General features: G+C 45.2%; 1 protein-coding gene across 1 annotated transcript in view; it reads left to right on the forward strand.

Annotated features, from left to right (window-relative positions):
• Window positions 1-22,242, forward strand: part of LOC119392559 (WD repeat-containing protein 6-like) — a 166,109-nt gene that overhangs the window by 75,513 nt on the left and 68,354 nt on the right. The window contains 2 exon segments of the mRNA XM_049414593.1: window positions 15,861-15,982; window positions 17,208-17,396. Coding sequence (XP_049270550.1) covers window positions 15,861-15,982; window positions 17,208-17,396 — 311 coding nt within the window.

Here is a 22,242-nt window from a genome sequence, read left to right on the forward strand (position 1 = left end):
GGGCTAGTGTAGTGTCGGCTGGTGGGTATGGTGTGCAATGGGGCATAAGAAAAGATTTTTGTACTCGATGCCATGTGTTCGATTGCCAGTTCGTGGAACGCACTATCGCAAAGTATTGTCACGTGGTTGTGACGTCGACGAAGGCAGCAGTCAGTACGTCAGAGATGAAAAACTTTATTTGGCCGAACTTGTGGCCGGGAAACTAAAAAGCAATACACTGATAGTGGCGAACAGAGCGTCGACCGTCGATCAACTGACAAGCGGTCACGCGCGTCGGCTTTTATGCAGGCGCTATCGAACTTTCCAGCAATATCGCTGGTGGCGGCGTAATCTCTAGACAAAGCTGGAACATTCGCGTGCGGGGCGCAATCTTAACAAACCGATCTACTACAATCGCGACGCTTCTAGAACACTACTTCGTGGACAGCGTCGAGCGTTGATAACCGTCCCTGCCGGTCAAACCCGAATACATCAAAACAAGACAAGAAGTGGGCGTGGCAATATGATTCCTAAGTCATTCAAGCATTGTGTCTTCATACGAGCATTCTGGTTCAAGCATTGTGGCTCCAGCAGCTCTGCCTCTGCTGCTGGAGACTCCACACCCTCGATCAAGTATGATGCCAACTTTGTCAGTGACAATTTCTAGAGTGTAAATCTTCCTACGACCTTTGTCAAGTACAGTAAAACCTCGGTGATACGATCACGGCTCGTACAAATTTCGGGGTGATACGAACTTTTCTGTGGTCGCGGCCAAGGCCCATTAGCCTGCAATGTATTGGAGTACGGTTGTTGCGAACCGATTTCCACCCCACGACGTTTGATACGAACGTACGCTAGCGCACAGGTGCGAACAGGTGCTGCCCGCGCTGTTGGGGAAGGTGCGGCAGTCACGCACGGGCGCGGGCATGCGCGCTGCGCGACCATCAACAGTGCGTCGTTGCCTCTGAGATAGTGCGAGCGAAATTTGGAGGCCTTTATGCGCCCTCGCGTTTAGATTACAGATGACATAGACATCGCGTTTATTTTTTTTCCCCGACACGTTGACGCGTGCTCCTGTGCTCGAGGCAGCAGCGTCTTTGTACTGTGTTAACACGTGCCTGCCACGCCGATGCAAGCCCTGACCACGCAATCAGACGTTCTATGAAACAAGACTGAAACTTGGGCTGCAGGTCCGTCATGAAGTCCCATGAGAGGTGGACGAAGACCCCAAGAGACAAAGCGGACGGTCTTGGCAAAGGAGCTAGGCCTCGCAACATACGCGCACACCTGCCAACTCTTCGATTTGCACGGGAGACTCCTGAATTTTGAGCAAACCTCCCTATTGTGCGGGTATGGCCATAAATCTCCCGAAAAGCACCCCCAACACCACCGCGATGAGAAAATAACAGCATCAAAGGACAGCGATTCTAAAATTTGCTTTCCTTCATCTATCGCGTGCAGAGCGCTTCTTAACACTTTCGTGACCGCGGAAAAATCGGTTGTTTTTGGCTAGTCCGGGAAATATTTCTTTTTCCTGCCACAGAAAAAAATTGATGCTAAAGTGTAGGATATCAAATGATAGAGGAAAAATTGGTCTTTCCATCAGTATTAATTCCAATTAACAGATTTATTTTGAATATAATAAAAAAAATTCTCAAACAAAGAAAAATGCACCAAAAAGAAAAAAAAGATTCATAAAAACATCAATGCTACTCTGCAAAGGTTTAACATTTTAAAAAATCGAAATATACGTTTTGACCACAAAGCCCTCGTAGAATAACAGTGGAAATATAAGCTCTGTAAGTACAGAGAATATTTACATAAGTAGAAGAATATAGGCACTAGTGCCTATCATGCCACCGCGCGATGCTGTTTCTCGACGCAGTGAAACAAAGGCTGGCTGCACATGTTTCGGAAAAAAAAAAATTTTTTTTCTGTTCAACTTTCCTAGCATAGTTTGCAGTTCTGGTATTTTTCAATTTTCCTGTGTATCCGTTGAAATGAACAGTGTAGCCTGTTCCAAATCTGCAAAAATCCATAATTGTACCCTCATTTGACCTCTTTCTCCCTCATATACTGCCAAATACCATACCGACCTTCAGATTTCAGCATTTTCTCATCCACTGAAAGGTTCCGACGGCGTTAAAAAATAGCGTAGAAGAATCGTTCATGTGTTGCAATAGAGACGACACGTGGTGAAGCTTCTCGTAGGATGCGACGGTCGTCTTCTTCAGATCAGAGACACTCACGAAGCCTTGAACCTTTTCCGTGGCATCACTGACGGTGGACGAAGGCCTTGAAATATGTGTCGTCGACACCAACACCAATGCAAGCGCGGGACTTCAACGATTATCATGTACACATGGAGCGCGACGAACTTGCTCATCTTCTCTTCAGTAACCTACCTCCATGGATCCGTCCCTCTCACTGTATGTTGGCTTTTCGAAAGTATGCATCCACGCATGAAAGTATGCAACCACGCGTACTTATCTGTGTGGTTGCATATCTCTGGGATGACTTTTACAGTGAAAAACAACACGAAGGCGGCGCCGCGCAGCGCACCGGAGCGTTGGATCGAAGTCCACTCACCGCCACCGTCTTCGCGGAGAGAACTGCGCTCTTTCTGCAGCCGGCGCCAAATGCTCCCGCCCGAAAGAAGTTAACACCTTGCAGGTAAGAGCTGTTATTTTAAGAACACACGGGATACGTTTACATCAACGCGCGGCAGCGATAAAACGACCCAAGGAGAAGGCGAAACTTACCGGTGGATAGCTGCTGATGTTCCGGGGAGGTTTGACGCACTTTCGCCGTCCGTATACTGAAGCCTGGCGAATCGAAGTTGTCTTCGGTGTCTGTGCTGCTACCATCATCCAGAGATTCCCGCTCAGATTAATCGGAATCCGTCGAAATTCACAGTTTCTGTGGAGCACCTGCGAGCGACGTCGACGCGAAGTCTGAAACGAGCGCTCACCTACCTGACTGCGAACGAGCTTTGAAAATCTTCCCGCGGTGGAAAAAAGAAACTCGCAAACAAATCTGATAAAGAACCTGCTATTTTACCCTTTGTATTGCGTTAGCTGTCCAGAACCGCTCAGAGAGTGCCAAAACTTGAACTTGAAGTCATCGATAACATACTGTCGATAAGAATAGGTGTGGTCACGAAAGCGTTAAGTCACTTTCGCCGCGGTACTCTGTTGTCATGCAGAAAAGCGTAATATGATTAGGAAGGGGCTTCTAGGGGTCGCGGGTCACGACACATCTGCTTCATTAATTACACACGCGTGCATGCACCGTATATTTACGAGTACAAGTATGATCGTTGACGTTTAAAAACTTTACTGGCAATCATCCAGAGCTGTTTATGACGTTGCTGCGGCCCTGAGAAACACTGAATCAAAGCGCATGCCAATTTTCTTTTGTCGCATACTAATTTTCTGTGTTTTCTGGTGATACGAATTTCGGATGATACGAATATTTTTGGTCACCCCGCGATATTCGTATCACCGAGGTTTTACTGTATATCAAGGCTGACGACAACGTTGCTACCTGTGGCAACCATACGCTGGATGATGCGGTCCCAAAGGCATTGCCTTCTGCTGACACCACTGCAACATCAGAGAAGGACAAAAACGACATCTCCGTGGCATACGTTGCTGTGCCTACGTTGTTTGCCGATGTGCTGCGGCATATAGAGGGCATCAGGAGCAACATTTGGGCATGCGATGCCGCAGCCCTTCTTTTGGACGTTGCCCAACTTCAGCAGAAGCTCTTGCATCTGAGATCAATAAGACTTCAAAAGAAGCTTTTCATTTTTTTTTAAGTGTGTGAGCTCGCTCGAGGACCTTTGTACACAGTGCGCCAACTCGCGATAGCTGGATGGAATCACGCTAGTGGATTGCGGCACACACAAAGTTTGGTTAATAAACCATAATCGACACCTGCACTTCAGTATTCTTTTCACTTTTTTTTTGTGGGCTTTGGGTTTTCATGCCCTGTAGAGTTTGTTGGTAGTTTGCATTGAGGTTTCTCGCAAATCCGTTGTGCTACACAATGTTTTTATAGGCATAATTTTTCTTGTTTGGATTTCGCGACACCCACATCTTCTGATTCTTTTCCACGGTCCTGAGAAAGTCATATGGTTGGGTGTCTACTGTGTTCTCATGGCTGTGAAAGCAAGGCTGCCTACTGCATCCATCGCATGAGTCATTCTCGTGAGTGAACCCTATTGCTATGCTAAACCAGCATGACTGGGTCTCCACTGTCTAGTGCCATCCCTAATTATGAGCCCCGCTAGACCACAAGCGTCGTCTCTAGGCTTGTGTGAATAGTAAATTTTAAATTTGAAGCGAATTCAAAGTGAATAGTGATTTGGTCGAATAATTTTGAATCGAATTCAGATAGTATATATCAGATTATAAAGAAAAATCAGTATTTTTTTGTGACCCAACTAACCTGCACAATATCTTTTTTTAAATTGAAACAAGGCATGCGCAAATTTCATTCTTTTTGGTTCAAAGGGAAGTGGAAGCAACTTTGAATAGTAGCAGGATTTGACTTTCGGTAGAATGCAAGTGATAACCTGTAAAATACGTTACGTTTTAAAATTTACCATACTTAAATCATATAAGCCTGTATAACAAGTTGTTAAACTTGAATAATGGTGAATCGATGTGAGGGTAATATGTTCATTTAACCTTGAAGTGGGCAATGTGGATTTCCCTTGGTTAGGTATTTTCACGATATAGCATGCCTGTGCTACAGTGAAACCACCTTTACAGGGGGTTACATGCGGTTTATATATGTCTATTCGTTTATTTAGAATACTTTTCGAATACTTCAAAATTTAGAATAATTTAAATTCGTTTCGAAGCCAATCTTCAACAGTAGGCAAGTGGAAAGAAAGGTCGCATCAACCCACCGGCTATGAGCCGTGCTCCCAATTAGGGTTGCAGAAGTTGCGCCTTTTCCTTTCCTCAACCTCTCCTCCTCCTCCCTGCCTGCCTGTCCTTTCCACTTGCCACAGATTACTTCCCAGATAGGGCCTGCTCACTGCTGTCGCCATGGGGAAAGCCAGCCTAGGGGAGACAAGCACCAACTTGCTCCACGCACTCCTCTGCCCCTTTCCCCGCTTGTGTGCACTTTATTGAGCGACCTTTGACATTAGGTATGAGGAGACAATACGTCAAGCAAACATCCTTCTCTGCTCATTCTTGCTTGCTTTCTCTTGCACTCACAGCATGCAGCACGTGGGGTCTGATCTTGTTGCTCTTGGGCTTGGGTACTTGGCTTTATATGAAACTCCATGACAGCACCAGCTATCGCATTTAAGAATACAAAACCAAGGTCAGCCCAACACATGCAGGGACTGCACGCCTGCTCTCACCTGAAAGAACAACCGCCCAGGCCGTCCAAAGCTGGCTGGCTGGCTCACATCATGCTCTCACCTCCCACCTTCCTCTACCCTCTGTGCATGCTGTGCATGGTCTACTTGGCAGTGCAACTAATGAGTGATCACTCAGCCACAAGACTGAGCCGGTGGTGACCTGGTGACTTGGCAACTACGCGCAAGCAGCATCCTGCTGCACCAGATTCTTTGCCAGCTCTGCCACTGCGGTGGCTGCTGCTTAGATGCTTGTGTGATCTGCAGTGGCGTGGCAATGCTCGTGTCTGATTTTTAAGTAATCAGTTGGTGCATAAAAATTGTCAGACGAGCGTAAGGACCTCTCCACATTACCGACGCTTCCTAGTCACTTCTTTGACAGTTATTATGGGTAAGACTCTGCCTCACAACACGAAGGAAACCCTTCACCGAGTCATATGTGAGCCTGCCATCGTTGAGGACAAAGCTGTGCACTAGGTAGGGGACTTTGTCTTTCTGTTTTCAGTGTAGCGAATATAAAACGTTTTTAGCCATCTGAATATCCTGCATGTAGTGTAGGATTGTCGGAAAAAGGCTTTAGCGTGTCACTACTAGATGCAGCAACAATGGTAAGAAAGTTCTATTTACACATTTCGGAGTATGTTATATTAGTGACAGCATATGTCCTGATGCATCGCACATCTGATTGTAAATAAAACTTCATCCCCTTGTCTATTTCTCAAGAGCGATATTTTGCTTGTGAGATCACTGACATATACATAAAATATTTGCTGTACGATTAAAATGTCAAGAATTTAGGCACTTCGCACATGTGAAAAGTGAACATGAAAAGCAAACATGAGAAGCATTAATTGTTCCAGGAAATAAGGGTCAATAGGTTGGTCTTTTATGTAGGTATATCCTTCCGACATGTGCTGGTAAATAATAGATACGCAAAATAATTCTTGTTCACAATTGGTTTGTTCGCTGAGAATTGATGACGCGCACGAGCTACCCATTTAGCATGTATACTTGTTATCGCAATGTTATTGCAATCTTATTGCAATGCGCAACATTTAGAGGCACGGTGCAGCCAACATCACCATCGACTTTTGGCATGTTTTGTAGCCTACCCGTCGTGATGGTTTAGTGTTTAAGGTGCTTGATTGCTGACCCGTAGGTCACGGGATCGAATCCCAGCCGCCGCGGCTGCATTGTCGATGGAGGTGGAAATGGTAGAGGCTTGTGTACTTAGATTTAGGTGCATGTTAAAGAACTCTAGGTGGTCAAAATTTCTGGAGCCTCCCACTACGGTGTCTCTCATAATCATATTGTGGTTTTGGGACGTTAAACCCCAGCAATTATTATATTATTGTTATTATGCTTTGTAGCCACCAGTAAAGTTGTTGGGCATGTCTTTTGCCGAAGCAGCTAAGCCAGACTTGATATACTGAATCGCACACTGACTTGGCTGGCTGGCAGCATGCAAGCCTATAGTTTGAGTGCACTGAAGAGAGAGTGTTGTGTCTGCACCTTCAAGAAATGAAAAAGTGCTTGCTTGCTATACATGTCTGCAAGCAATACCTGCTGAGCATGCCTACATGATCAGTGGTAGTCAAAAGAGGAAAATAATAAGCAGGAGGGCTGTGGCTGGCTTGGCTAGAAAGCTTCATGCCTTGCTGGCTGCTGCTGGGTAAAAAGTGAGTGCAAGAGCTGCTGTCTCGTTGCATAGGCAACTCTCATACAGTGGGTCAAAAGGCACAGATTAACTGCAAAGTTTGACAGAGGTCACATCTTATTTCCTACCCTTTGTTATGGGGCAGAGTAGCAACGTTTGGGTGCTGATTGTTATTTCTAACATTGCTTTGGTTGTAGTGGCACAAAACATGGAGAACCCTTTTTCTGGGTGTGCTTTATGCAAGATTCTGAAATCCAGTGCATCTAGGCATTGTCACAATGTGCATGCTGAGAAGCTGGCAGCTAGCATAAGGTAGCATACGAGGGTTTACTGGCTGCTTGCCTACTTCTAAGACAATGTACTATGTGACTAAGTTTCTGTGAAACCTCAGATAGTCTCTGGCAGCTAGATCATGACTTGCCCTGCTGTTGTAGGAGAAGCTGCATACTGTGAAATTGAAGCCCAGTGATGGTCAGAGAAGCGGCAGCTGGTGCTGCAACAATTGTGTCAAGTACAATATGCAAGTGTACACCACTGGCACGCTTCAGCTGCAGATTTAACTACAGGCGCTGAATGGGCCTCTCTCTGTCTGTGTACTTAACACTCCATTCAACCCCTTAGTCAAGTGGCTGCAGCATGGAAGTACAGCTTTAGCAGGAGAAATAAGCCATGCAAGCAAATGTTTGTCAGCTTCACCTCGGCAAGGTAAACACAAAAAGGCACACCAGCCACATTTCGGCATTAAAGGCCTCCAACCAGCTGGCAAATAGCCTGGATCTCGCTCAAATTTCCATTCACGGTGTACTGAAGGGGCAATCTATGGTTCTCATTAATGTAGTGATGCTGCGCACTCTTTCTAACAATAAGGTTTGCCCTTTTTACTTATGCTGTTTATATTCGAGCATAACATAATCACATGCCAAGGCCTTTGCTTTCTTGCATGACATTTTTCTCCTAAAGCCCAGGGCCTTTAAGGGGAGACGCGGGTCTTGGAACGGTCAAAAATGGTCAAAAAATCGATTTTTCGCAAAGCTTATTTTCGAGGCGTTTGTACTTCTGAGCACCTACTCTCAAATTGCTAACGCTAAATTCGGTCGGGAAACGCGGTAAAATCGGCTTTCAAAGCACCCCGGCAGCACTAAAATGTCCCCAAAAGGACGAAATTTGTTCGAACTTCCCGCGCGCGCCATGAGCGTTGCAGCGGGCCGAGCGCCGCCATCTTGGGCTAGATTTGAAGCTGTTTTCTTTGTGCACATTTTGCGCCATCTCAAAATGGCGTCGCTCAAGCAGAACGGCCGCCGTCGCGGGTTTTCTGAAGGTCGTTTCCAGGCCACTGATTGGCACTCACGCGGCGCGCTTTTCAAGCGCGCCTTTCCGAGTCTCCCATTGGCTGGCGCGACCGACACGTCATTTTTTTTTTCTTTGTGTTTGGTTCTCCGCCGTGGCTGTCCGTTTGTGTGCGCCTGCTTTTGCGATCGCGCGTGTTTCTCGACGGACCGTGTCTCTACTTTGTGCCGGTAGTTTTTCCACGCGATCGAGATGCCTGGAGACTCTCGTCTGAAACCATCGACGCAACGAGCTTTTGGAAGCCGTAAAAAACGGGCTTGGAACAAGAAGGCGCCGGCTACAAGTGCACCGTCGGCAGCGGAGTTGGAGTCGCGGCCGGACCCTTTGGACCTGCCGGGAACTTCAACTGACGACACCGTGGGACCAAGTTCGACTAGCGAAACACTTCGGGTTGATGCCGCGTACTACTCAACGGCGGAGCAGGCGCAGCGAGTTGAGAGATCGGCGCAAACGAAGACCGTTCTGTCTGGAAAGTCGGCTACCCAGCGCAAGTTCGACCTTCTTGGAGTAAGCGCGGAGTGCCAGACCGGTGACGCCGGGACCGATTTTTTGCTCGTCGATATGAAAGTTTTGAATAACTTTTTTGCACAAGCGAAGTGCGACAAATGCGACGCAAAAAGTCTCAGCGTGAGGAAGGCAACGGACAAGGAGTACGGCCTTGCGGTAAAGCTTATTTTTTCTTGCAGCAGTTGTGATTTCGAGAAGAAGCAATTTTCTTCTCCGAGAGTGAGCGGAACTGCCACCATCACTCCCTTCGAAGTCAACATGAGGGCCATGAAGGGGATACAGATGATAGGCAAAGGTGTTACTGCCCTTTCGGACTTTTGTGCGTGTATGAACCTTTAGCACCGAGGCTTGCACCACAAGACGTTTCAGGGACACCTAAAAAGTTTAGTGAAAGCCTGCGAAAACACAGCGACTGAAAGTGAAGCTGCTAGTGTGGCAGTAATAAAAGAGCTGTATACAGACTTCCTGAACCCCATAGGGAACATCGATGTTGTGTTCGACGGCTCATGGATGACGCGAGGTCGGAGCTCACACATAGGTGTGGGCTGCATCATTGAGCTCTACACTGGCCTTGTAATTGACCATGTTGTTTACTCAAACTTTTGTCTCGGCTGTGCCCTGGGACCACAGCCGCAAGACGAAGGGTACACCGACTGGCTGGCAACCCACGAGTGCCAACGAAACATCGAATGCAACTCTGGCCGCATGGAAGTAGAGGCTGCGCTGACCATGTTTCAGAGGTCCTGGGCCAAGCATGGTCTGCGCTACACGACTGTGCTCTCTGATGGAGACAGCCGCACTTTTCATGCCTTGTCCGAAGCCGAGGTGTACGGCTTTATCCAAATAGACAAAAAGGACTGCATCAACCATGTCCACAAGCGAATGGGTGCAGCTTTACGGAACCTTGTGGACAAAAAGAAGGCTCAGGGTGAGTCTCTTGGGGGTAGAGGAAAGCTCACACAAGAGAAGATCAAGAAGATCGCGAATTACTACGGATATGCCCTGAGGAGCAATATCAATGACGTGCCAGCTATGAAGAGGGCAGTCGAAGCTACACTGCTGCACATGACATCGACAGATGATGCACCAAAGCACTCAAAGTGCCCCGAGGGTGCTAGCTCTTGGTGCAAGTACAATAGAGCCTTGGCCAATGGGGAGAGTCCACCTTCACACAAGAATGCCCTGCCCGCTTGTGTTGGGGCTGCTCTGGAGCCAGTCTTTGCGAGGCTCAGTGATGAGAGCCTGCTGGCACGGTGCTGTGAAGGGAAGACCCAGAACGCGAGTGAGAGTCTTCATTCGGTCATCTGGACCCAAACTTCAAAGAATGGGAACGCTTCGCTGGAAAGTGTGAAGCGAGCTGCCGCTGAGGCTGTTGCCATCTACAACCAAGGAAGAAGGGCAACCAACGAGTCCATTGCTGCAAGTTTGGGCTATATTGCTGGGGATTGCCTTGTTCGACGAAGCCTAGAAAAAGACTCTCTGCGTTTACGCAAGGCAAATGCAACTCATCTGAAGAGCACCAACACAAAAAAGACTCTTGCAAGGAGACACAAAACGGGTGCAACTGAAGATTACAGTCCTGGACTACTTTGAAGGTATTCTCTCAAGCATAGCAACCTATTACCCAGGGTAACATGCTGCCTAACATCTAGAAGGTTCTTCCTAAAGACTGAAAAGACATGAGCAGCCAGTCGCTTGAGCCTCATACCCCATGGCTTTTCCAGAACCCCCCAGCCGCTTGTCATGGTGGGGTTTTGATCATGCTTTGCACATTGGAAAATTTTTTTAGATATGATTCCTTGGGTGGAACAAGACACTTTCTGTTTTGTTTTGAAGGGAAACAGATGGGGAACATGTGAATAAAATTTATGGTTAAAGGTTCCTTTTAGAAATTTATACAGTGCGTGTCAATCTTCAAACGCGATTTTCTCAGCTTCACATTTTTTGCCAACTTGACCAGCCTTACGGATCTTTTCATTATGTTTTTGTAAGGTAATTTTGATAAATTTTATACCGTTGAATTCGTAAGAAATAGGACTGTGGAGCTATGCTATTTTTTTGTGGCTAAGATGAACATATGAAATTTTGTGAACAATAATGTGAGCTAATTGCATTTCAAGATTACACAATGTCAATACAATTGAAAGTTCTTATATGATGATATATCTCAGTGACAATATAAATAGCATAGCTCCACATGGCAGGTCTTTGGCTACAGCTGCATCTTAAACAGAACCTAAAAATACTGAGGGAAAGTGTCTTAATGACCCGTAAGAAATTACCTAATTAGATTTCACTTATGCTCTCACAATTTGATAACTAATTGAAGTACATGAAAACTAATTATATTTTTGAAAACAGGAGGAAGAAATACATATACACACCCAATTTCATTACAATATCTCCAATAATAAAACTTTTCGTTTCGAGACCAGTGTCTCCCCTTAATAGGAGCACCTGGCACATGGCAGTTTTATTTGTACTGTACATGTCTGCAGGCTTGTACTAGTCATGTAGGTCTTCAGTAAAGTGCAGCAACAATGATGTTGTCGCTTAGTCAATGCCTGCACTTGAAGAGATCCAGAAATCAAAACTGGGCTCAATTTGACGGTGACGGAAAACACATCTAGGTCTCTTTCACATTGAAAACACTTCTATTGAAAATTTATTACGTATTGATTGAAATGCCCATTAGAAAATTGGCTTTGAATTATGAAGCAGCCGCATTCTGGACTTTTTTAAATCGAAGTGAGCCACTTTTATCCAGTGGGAGTGCGCCGTGGACACTTCGGGACCAATACAACCAACATTTCTGCCCCCAGTTCTCCCACTGCAGAATATCAGCTGTAAAACTGTCCGAAAAATATAGGTACTCTGAAAACATTAATGCACACCTTTTTACTTCCCTCAAGTGGTTGGATTGCTCAAGCCAAGTCCAAGATAGCTCTGAAGGCATGCCACTGCACTTATTAGGTGCCTGGGTGCTTGCAAAGGAAAACTTCTTTAATATGCAGTTGCCAGGAATGCAACATCAATACACACTAACTGCTATGTGCAAATTTGTGTCTCCTGACATCTGCTGTGACGCGATATCTGTGCCAATTGCGCCTAACTGCGCCAAGAGGTGCAACCTGTTACATCCTGCTACATTTTTGCATAAATCTCATAATTTGCACTGAGCATGTGCCAAGACTTCGTTCTTGTGGTCTTTCAGAGAAACAAGAGTGAGCTTGCTTGCAAACCATGTTTAAGTGGCCACTTATTTCGAGTGGTCATTGTAGCATACTGACGACTGTTATGTAGGTAGTTTAATTACTTGCTTTAACTGCTCCAAAAGGTGGTTGTGTTGGTTAAAAGCGAGGTTTTAGCTGCTCCAAAAGTTGCACTGAAGTGGCTTCGGTCAGTCACATCACTGCATGTGCTGCTGCTACCAACGAAGACATACTAAACACGATGCCATTGTAAGTGGCACTCAAAGGACTCGCTGTAAAACTGTTGTGCAGAAAAAGATTCTCGCTCTCACGGCTGTGCAATTGTGGACAGTAGCAACACCAAGTAGCATTTCAAAACTGACAGGAAACATAGTGGTGGCAAGGCGGGCAATGCAGCCGCCTTTTTTTAATGCATGCATTTGCCTTTGTAGAGGCTCTGCTAATATGCAAAAACTGGTGCCGCTTCATTGCTGTAGCTGCTGCCACATCCAACAAATTATCTTTTTTGTGCGTGTGCTGCATGCCACCTAGTATGACTTTTTGCTGACAACCCTATCACCTAACCATCTTCAGCTATCTGCATGGCAGCATGAGTGGCTTAGCACTGTCGGTGCTTGTGTAACCATACCATACACATTTACAGGTGACAACCCAAACGTGTCACGTCCCCATTCACTGCCATCCTGTTGGATTGACAAGATGCTCGCTGTACCCATGCGTGGTCATGAGCAGCGTGGCCATGAAGAAACCTCACTTCACGTGCCTTAGGTCAATCCTGCCTGAACAGTACACCAAGTGTCCTGGCTCTGACAAAGTGAGCGTAGTAGGCAACGCACTGCACACAGTCGACAAGGGATTGTCGACTCTGCACTGCAGCAAGTACTGTGTTTCATGAAGTGGCATCGGTTTTTGCTCAGTAGCAGACCCTCGTGCAACCATGCACACACGTGGGAGGGAAAGCTGGACTATTCGTCCACTCGAGCTGCTGCCATCTCAGCTACTGCGTTCACTGGAGTAGTTTTGAAATGCTCCGATGATAGTGCACAGTTGTGCGAGCAAGCTGTAATTTTTTTCCACATTTTGGTAAATCGAAAAGGAAGAGCTGATTAAGAGAACAGAGAAAGACAAGACCTTGCAGTGGATACTTTCAGGAACATTTACTACGACATTGCAGCTGTTTCCTTGTTGGTAGTGGTGGCTCACTTCAGGAGATGCAGATTTGTCCTTGACAGTTAGTGCATAATTACACTGTGTTCCTGGCAGTGCCTTTGCAATCCCTCAAGCACATATCACATACCGGTATCTTGCATGTGTGGCGTCATATCGTGCGATGCTCCCTAAAAGGGCTTGTTCTTTGTCTTGGTCGCTGTGGTGCAAGTAACATAAGATTGCCACTGTGTGGTCGGCACTCTTGCTGTTTTGCCAGTGTCACTTCGGAACACCGGGTTAATTTTGACCACTTGAGGCTCATTTCGCCCCCGTGGAATTGCAGCTGCTGTAGCTGGGAATCTAAACTTTCACCTTGGTGTGTGTGCACAATGTCACAGCTGCTGAGCCATGATGGTGGGTACTAATTTTTTTTTTAGTGACGCAGTAATAACATTAAAAAAAAAAAATGAATTCACCAGAAAAATTCACTCTGTGATGGTAGATGACCAGTCAAACTGGCTCCATCGACACCCTCTGTTCCAAGGATTTTTCAGGGGAACATTGCAGCACCCGCCATAGAGGTTAACACAGAACTTTGACGAAAGGTACAGAATATTTATTTTGAATTTAGAGTATGCTCCTTTGAAGTTTTCCATTTGAGCAGCGTGCGTCTTTTTGCCGCGTTCTCTGTTTTGTGTCATTTTAGTAGACCATTGATGAGTAGTGGGGTTTGCACATACATGCTAGGGGTTTTCTGTTGGCAGAATTACGACTGGCCTAGTTAGTTGCAGCTTTGTTGTTGGCAATGGATATTAGCAAGTGCGAAAGGTAACACAGCTTTTTAATTAATGATGAATCTACCAATAATCCTGCTGTCGCATCTGCCTTTAACTCATGCTTTCAATCCGTTTTTACACAGAATTGCAAACTTCCTCCTTTTCAATGCATCATAGTATCTGCCGTTGGTGATCTCAGTGTGTCGCATAGTGTTTTAAACAATAGGAAAAGGTCCAGTGGCCCTGGTAATGTGTACAATGCTTTCCTTATTTGTTATGCTCTTTGGACATGGCATTACCTTACTGTTATATTTAGCAAGTCATTGCCAACTGCATCTGTTCCTTACTTGTGGTGACGTGCTAAAATTCTAACCTTATACAAGTCCAGTAACAAGCAGATGTTAACTACTGACCAATCTCCCTAACTTCCTACACTTGTAGAATGCTTGAACATATCATACATAAACATATAATGGACTACTTGGAATCTGACAACATACTTAGTAATTGTTAACGTTGCTTTCGTCGTGGTCTCAGTACCGTAACACAACTAGTTGAATTCACTTAGGACATTGCTAAATAACTAGATCTTGGCTCACAGGTTGATGCAGTTTTCATAGATTTGACAACTGTTGTTCACCCCAAACTATTGCATAAACTTAGCCTCATTTACAAGGCGCCTAACACCACCTCTTTTCTCGTAATCTTTCGATAACTGTGTACTATGTAAAGTAAGGGAATATAAATATCTGGGTCTCCTTTTTACTCACAACCTATCTTGGAGCAAACATTGAAACCATATGCAAGAAATCATTAAAAAAGCTCGGCTATCTTCAGTGGACTCTTCGTGTGGCTCCCCAAGATACTAAACTGCTGGCTAATAAAATGCTAATCCAGCCAATTCTTGTATACGCGTATATAGTATGGAACCCTTTTCAGAAGGATGATATTGACAAGATTGAGTCTGTACAGTCTAAAGTCGTTCATTTATATGCCGTAAATATGACATATTTTTCGCCTTCCTCTAACCTTTCTAGTCTTAACCTTTCCCATTTGTCAACACGTCGTCACACTGAATCTTTAAAGTTTCTGCACTGTCTAATTAACTCATCAAGCCTCCATTGTTTAGACAAATATGTTACGTCTGCTGATGCTTCCTGTACTCTTAGCTCTCATACACTATCTTTTAACATTTCAAACAGAACTGGCACATTCTTACACACAACCAAATGAATCGAACAGACACTTAGGCCAGGGAATTGTCTGTTCGATTTATTTCGTTGTGCCTAACACATAAACGAGCCCCTGGTAAAAAAATTCCCCTGCTTTCATGTATTCAAATGCAGTTTCTTTCCCTCGGCACTGGAACACCACGCTTTACCAGGAGGTGTTCGTGAATTGCCGTGTCGTGACTTTTTGTCTACACTTGATGTGTGATGTATGATCCGCACTCCTGCAGTAGCCCCAACTGGGCTGCAGTATGTAAAAATAAATAAATAAATAATGTTGACAAACACTCGGTTTGAACATTGGCCATTGAAGTCATGAGCCTGACTCTTTAGGACGATAATATGCTTCTTGGCAGGTATCGATTAGGTATATTTTTCAAGCTGTCACACGTTTCGTTTTGATAACTTACAAATGTATTGTTTTCAGCATAGTTGTATGGTAAAGTAAAAGTCTGGTGGGGAAATAAGCATCTGTCTTGATTATTCAGTTCAATATTTGAAGCTGGGTATTATTCGATTTGTGTTGGAAAAATTGTGTATTTGCATGCCCCTGTATTTAGACTTTGTAGATGTAGATCACCTCGCTGTTCATTGTTCAAATGTTTGGTTCCTGCGCTGCCACAGGACCTGGCCAAGCTGTGACGCTGTGCTCCGAGTGGCAGCTGCATGAGGGCCGAGTACACAGTATTCGATGGGTTTCTGATGATCCACCTGCCTACCTGAGCAGTGGGCCAAATGGTGTCATGGTATGTTCTCTATAACTCCCATGCAGACATGGAAAAGCAGGACCACACTCTGTTGATTAATTTTAGGTTTTGCTTTTATCTACATTTTTTTATATGCTGTGTTTCTATAAAGACGTAAAGTGCTAATTTTAAAAAGTAGCGGCTTTGAAATAAAAGAAGTAGCCCTACTGGTGACGTGCCATCAGGTTCCTAGTCTTCAATTAAGAACAATTAGTTACCTATATCAGAAGTGATCCAAAGGAGCAATGCTTGCTCCAGGTAGGGCCCTGTGTTCATCCTCTTTTGAGGCATCTTGAATTGATTATTCTCAAATGCATCTAGTATCAAGCAGGTGTTTTTATGAAGTTTGAGAGTCTGTTAAGCTTGATAACGTATTTCCGTGCATTGTCTTGCTTAGCAATGCCTGCTTTCTCAACCTTTTTCAAGATCTTAACTTTCGTCACCAAGTCAAGTGCATGAATTGTCATTGTCCCGACTGCAGCTGAAATGCGACACATGGAACTTCCAGTGGGATGAACCCAATGCATTTCTGAACCAACTTGAGGAAAGACTCAGAAAGGCAAAGATACCAGCATGTTGCCTACAGTGACAACGGGGAAAGACATCGAAAGACAAGGATCCACCTTTTTAAATCCGTGGTTTTTTAGTTTCAATTCAGTATTAAAAAACGCTGTACATTCTGACACTGTAGCGTGGTTAAAGGGCATGTCTAGTAAAGTTCCCTGCTAAAAAAGTACAGAAGCCGTGTTTCAATTTTTTAATTTCTTTGCCACTATAGACAACATTTCTGCTGTTGCTTATGACTTGGAGTTGATGTTGCAATATCCTCAATGTCACACTTACTGGCCAAATCACAGGTCAGATTTTCTTTAATGACTTGAAAGTTGATCTTGGGTAGCATTGTTCAAGGTGCAGTGCACGAGAGCTTTTTTTTTTTTGAAACGTTTACATATCAGTATGTTACATTGTGTCAGAAATTTCTGCTGATATTAAGGATTTTTTTTCTGTGGGTCTCGCGTTGGTATTGTGAACAAGCCCACATAATTTGGCCAAAAGCTAGGCAGAAGCAAAAATTTGACAGCGAATTCATTTGCATGTCACTTGTCTCTTTATGTGGTGCTGTTTTCTGCCCTCATGATTACAGTAGCTTATCTTTTATTAATAAGAAATTGTTACGACATTGTGTTGGTATTACGTTATATGTAAAGCCCTCTTTTGTTGACAGGTTTTGTCACGAGTTCCAGAAGAAGTCTCTGGAGAGGACCCGGAGAGCGTGGACCTGTATGCCACATGTGCACTCCCACGTGGCAGGCAGCGCTGGGCAACTGCAGCTCTTTATTGCTCCACCTTGGAGGCTCTGTATGTTGGAGACCGCTGTGGATCAATCCATGGCTTCTACGTCGACGAGGATGAGGTAGAAGGTGCCAGCACCAGGACCTTGTTTAGCTTCTTCTTAAAGGGGCCCTGCAAAGCTTTTCACATCATTGTAGAGTAACCTCACTATAGCCTCACAAATCTCTTGCCACGAAGCTTTTTAGAATCCTGCAAGGATAAATGTAGTTATCACTTGATCTGAGCACTTTCTCTCTGCTTTCGTCATGACGAGCACACTGAAAGCTACTTATGTGGGGATGGCAAGTGGTCGAGGCCTCATCCAAAAGGTGTGCCTCTTCCCGTCATGAGGCTCGAACAGCTTTTCTTGTTTTTTTTTCTTTGAATGTGATGACTTCTACTTTTGACTCGTACGTGTGTGGTGCAGGCATGTGTAGGCGCCCCATGGCGACTGGGGTACAAACATGACTAAGCAGTTGCGCAGCTGTTGTGCTTGTATGCGAGCTCATGCGCTGTGGTCGGGCCCGAGCTACGTGCAGCAACACCTAGTGCAGACCTGCCATGATTTTCAGGGTGCGTCGAAGAGATGGAATGAAACCAGATGCGCAGACAGCTGAAGATTTTTTATTAAACCACACACAAAAGAAAACCCAAGTACCCACAACAAATATATACAATTTAAATTGATACCATGCTCAGTTGAGATGCTACAAAAGCTAACTCAGTGCAGTAGAATCTTGACGATTCAAATCTCGCAGGCCCACGAAAAACATTCGTATCAGCCGAAATTCATATCACAGAAAAACATGGTAGACTAGGATGCCAAATTAGTACTTTTTTTTATTTCTCAGGACTGCAGCAGCATCACAGACTGCTATGAAATAGATTTTAGACTTCATATATCATACTGGTACTCATAACTACACAGTGCGTGCATGTGTTTCATTGAAAGACAAAATGTGCTGTGCCCCATTACGGCCTCTTCCCAATTTTAGTACACGTTTCCGTACGACACCAGTGTACTGTGGTGAAAGGGAATTAAGTGTTTTGAACACGACAGACCAACCAAGGCCAGAAAATTTTAGAACCGTTGCCCCTTTGTTATTGCAGTAGACTCTCAGTAAACAGAAATCTCTGAAACGGAACTGCTTGTTAAATGGAACAATTGGTTTTAATATGATTAGTTTCATACTGGAATTCGGCAACCCCGATCATCTCTCAGTAAGGTTTTTCTGGTCCCTTCAGTTTCCATTTAATGAGAGTCTATGGTATTTCCTTTTCGCGGCGGGATTGAGGATGTTCTTCGGTAGACCTATGGCTGTGCCCATACAATCGGGAGGATTGCTCGAAATTTGGAAGTCTCCTAGACAAATCTGGAGAGTTGACAGGTATGTCTGCTACCCTATAGTCATGCATGTTGACGTTGCAAGGCCTAGCTCTTTCGCCATATTCATCTGCTTTGTCTATGAGTCCTCATCCACCATTCGTAGGATGTCCAGTTGCGAGACAAAGTTTGATTTAGCTTGATGAGCAGGCATAAACACAGAATGACAGTGCTGCCCTCGAGTGCAACAATGCGTGCCAGTGCCTCGCAAAAAAAAAAAAAAGCATGTAGCCATTGTCATTTGCACAATAAAAGCCAAGGCACATGAAAGCACATTAGGTCCTCCAAGATTTGCATGCACAGTCTCCCTCATGTGCAGTTGATGGGTAATGCAGTTGATGGATCGGCCTCCATCGCGATCAAAAATGGCTATGTGCCACACTGGTGTAATTTGGAAGGGATACTGTTAGTGCCCGGTAGCAACTGGCAGCTGGCTAAACGGACCTTTTATTGGGGGAATAAAAGAAGGAGGAGGGCTTTCATTAAGGTAGGGGTGCATGGGCACACTTTTCTTTACTTCTGCAGTGTGGTGAGCAGCTGGGAGGCTATTGTTACAACGTTTACGGCGCACCTACTTTTATTGAATTACCACCTATATCAGAATTTTTTGCCATCTCGTTCAGTCCATTCTAATGAGGGTTTACTGTTAAAAATGCCTTTTTAGTACTTTCGGTATGATAGAAAGAAATGACAGAGATGCTCTTGCATAGTACGCTTTAACCCCGCGTCGCTATCAGCCAATACTTGCTTCAGAAATGCCGTCTTGGTTGTTCTCACAAGTTTTTCTGTAGCTCCGTTGGATGCGGTGTGGTTGGGAGGCATCCTCATATGCTTAATTCCGCGTTGTCGCAGGAACTCTTGAAAATCATCTGAGGTAAACTGCGGACCGTTACTGGCACCAATTCCTCGGGGTAGCAATGTGCTGCAAAGAGGTTGTTTAAACACTGCATCGTTTTTGCACTAGTTGTTGCCCTGGTGCAAGACGATCCCTCAGAGTATCATTAAGGAAATATTTCAACTCTCAGTTCCTGGCCAAATGTTTGAGTTCCGTCTAGCAACCTTTGATGCTTTTGCCTTCTTCCTGAAGTCGCCTATTAAGCTTGTAGCGTTTGGTGATGACTGAGTACTGTAGGTCAAAGTGGTCTTCTAACTCCCGCACTTGGTCGAAAGTTTTGTCGGTGGGTTTGTCGGGACCAAAATTTTCTTAACGTTCCTCGTACGTTTCAGTACACACCACATTGAGGAACAACTTCAACTTTTTCACTGCTGGCACTTCAATGACATCAATAAAGTTTTAAAACCTTTCGAAGTACGATTTTGTGTTGTTTGCCTTCGGATCAAATTCCGACATGCTCCCTAAACGAATTGAGGCACAAGGCATAGCCATTGTAAAGAAGCAGTTCACTTATCTCTTCTGGCGACCACTTTGTTTTTGGCCTCGTCTTGCTTCTGTGCTAGTCCATGTTGACACAGTCGTACACCGTGCTCCGCTGGCAATCCCCAGTCGCCACAACCATCATGCTCAATTTTCTTTGGAAGTAGGTTCACATAAATGGCTGTCATCAAAAGTCCGGTTGATGCTGTGTCTGTGGAAGAGAATGTACAATACCTGGCTCGGAGAAAACATGTTGACCACAGGGCCCTGTTATTTCTTCTTCCATTCGAAATGATTGTAAAAGCAATGACAAAAAACAAAAGTGTGATCAAGAAACACAGGTAACTATTACAAATGTAACCATGTTCATATATAAACCAGCAACTGCTGCCATCTCTCGTTAGCTTGGAGAAATACTACCGTATATTTCCGATTATAAGTCGGCGTTTTTTTTCATAAAATGATCTTCCAAAGTTCGGGGGTTGACCTATAATTGGAGTCGACCTATACGCGGAATTGTAAAGTCGACTTATTTGTGGGGTCCGACGAAAGGCCGTCATCCTCGGATTTCCTGCTGTTTGACGCATCGATAACATCAGCCGCAGAGGCAGCGGAGTCGCGGCAACAGCTATCTCCTAACATGCGCGCGCCACTTCCGGAGCCGGACATTTTTGCGATCTGCCACGACGATCGCGAAACTATAGCGAAACCACGCAAGGCGAAACTACGGAGCGTGTTTAAAAATCACCACCGCGCGGCAATTATGCGAACTGCTTGGGAAACACGGTCTCGAAAGCAGCACTTCAAACCTTTGATAGAGGGCGAACAATGCTCTATGAATAAAGAGGAATTTATCTTGTGATGCGCCCTGCAGTTTTGTTTTCATACAATAGAAACGATTCGTTGACAAACCATCGGCGTTCCACAGAAAAGCTGGCAGCGCCGTGTGGGCTGGCAGGACTTCACGGGGAACTAAACCACATGACCAGTCGCATGCGCCCACAAGCGTCTTCGCGTCTTTTTGCACTCACGCCTGTTCGCCATTTCTGCATTTCGCTTCGCTTGCGAGCAGTGGTGTGCGCGATTTGCGATGCTGCCAAACGGACGCCAAGATGCCACCGCTACGCCGGCAACAGTACAGCGCTGCTTTCAAGAGGCAAGCGATCCTCTACGCAGAGTCGGAAAGCAACGTTGAAGCAGGGCGCAAGTTTGATGTGTCGGAAAAGTGCGTGAGGGAATGGAGAAAACAAAGGACCAAGATCTTCGTGTGCGCTGCTACACGCCGTTCCTTTCGCGGACCGAAGTCTGGGCGATACCCTGCCTTTGAGGAGGTAGTTCGAGATTGGGTTCACGACCAGAGAATTAAGAGCCTGAGTGTTTGCTACGATGATATTGAAGCAAAAGCATGTACTGTCGCGAAGGATATGTGCATCCCGCAAACAGAGTTCAACGATGCTGGTATGGACTGCCAACCGACATGGTCCGTGCGGCGTTTTCCATGTGCGGCATCTCAGTACCACCGGCACCCGTTCCTGTAGTGTACGACAGTACCACTAGATGGCTGTATCATTCATGTAGTGTACAGCAGTACCGTCAGATGGCAGCGCGGCATGTACTGCTTTCTGTAATAAGGGCTGCCAATAAACCTGACGTCACTTGTCCGCCCGGAGACTCGGCTGTCGTGTCACTTACTCGCCCGATGCGCTCGACAGTTCCGACGACGAGCAGCAGCAGTGGCTCACACGATGGCAATGACCGTGGCTGCGCCCTTCTCTCAAGCGACGACGAGTCGTAAGCAACGTTTCACGGGCAAATAAATGTTTCATTGCATCACTCCCTCTTCTGAAAAACTTATTGGTGAGCTATGGCCACAGCATGAGGCTGTGTTCGGAGTCAACTTTTTTTTTCCCTAGAAGGGGTTGCAAGTTGGGGGGTCGACTTATAATTGGAGTCGACTTATAGTCGGCAATATACGGTACCCTATATCTGGCTGCATGGCAATATGCCAGCTACAGCTGCGAATGCATTTTCATTGTACACATAATAATTACGTTTTAGTGTACCAATGGTAAACGAGTTGTTCTTTTGAGCAAAAGTTTGTTGAGGTATAATTAAGAAGCATTGTTTATCATTTCTTTCTGTATACTGTAGCTTCTAGTAAGTGTGTGT

Source organism: Rhipicephalus sanguineus, chromosome 1, assembly GCF_013339695.2.
Source record: "Rhipicephalus sanguineus isolate Rsan-2018 chromosome 1, BIME_Rsan_1.4, whole genome shotgun sequence".
NCBI classification, from domain to species: domain Eukaryota; kingdom Metazoa; phylum Arthropoda; class Arachnida; order Ixodida; family Ixodidae; genus Rhipicephalus; species Rhipicephalus sanguineus.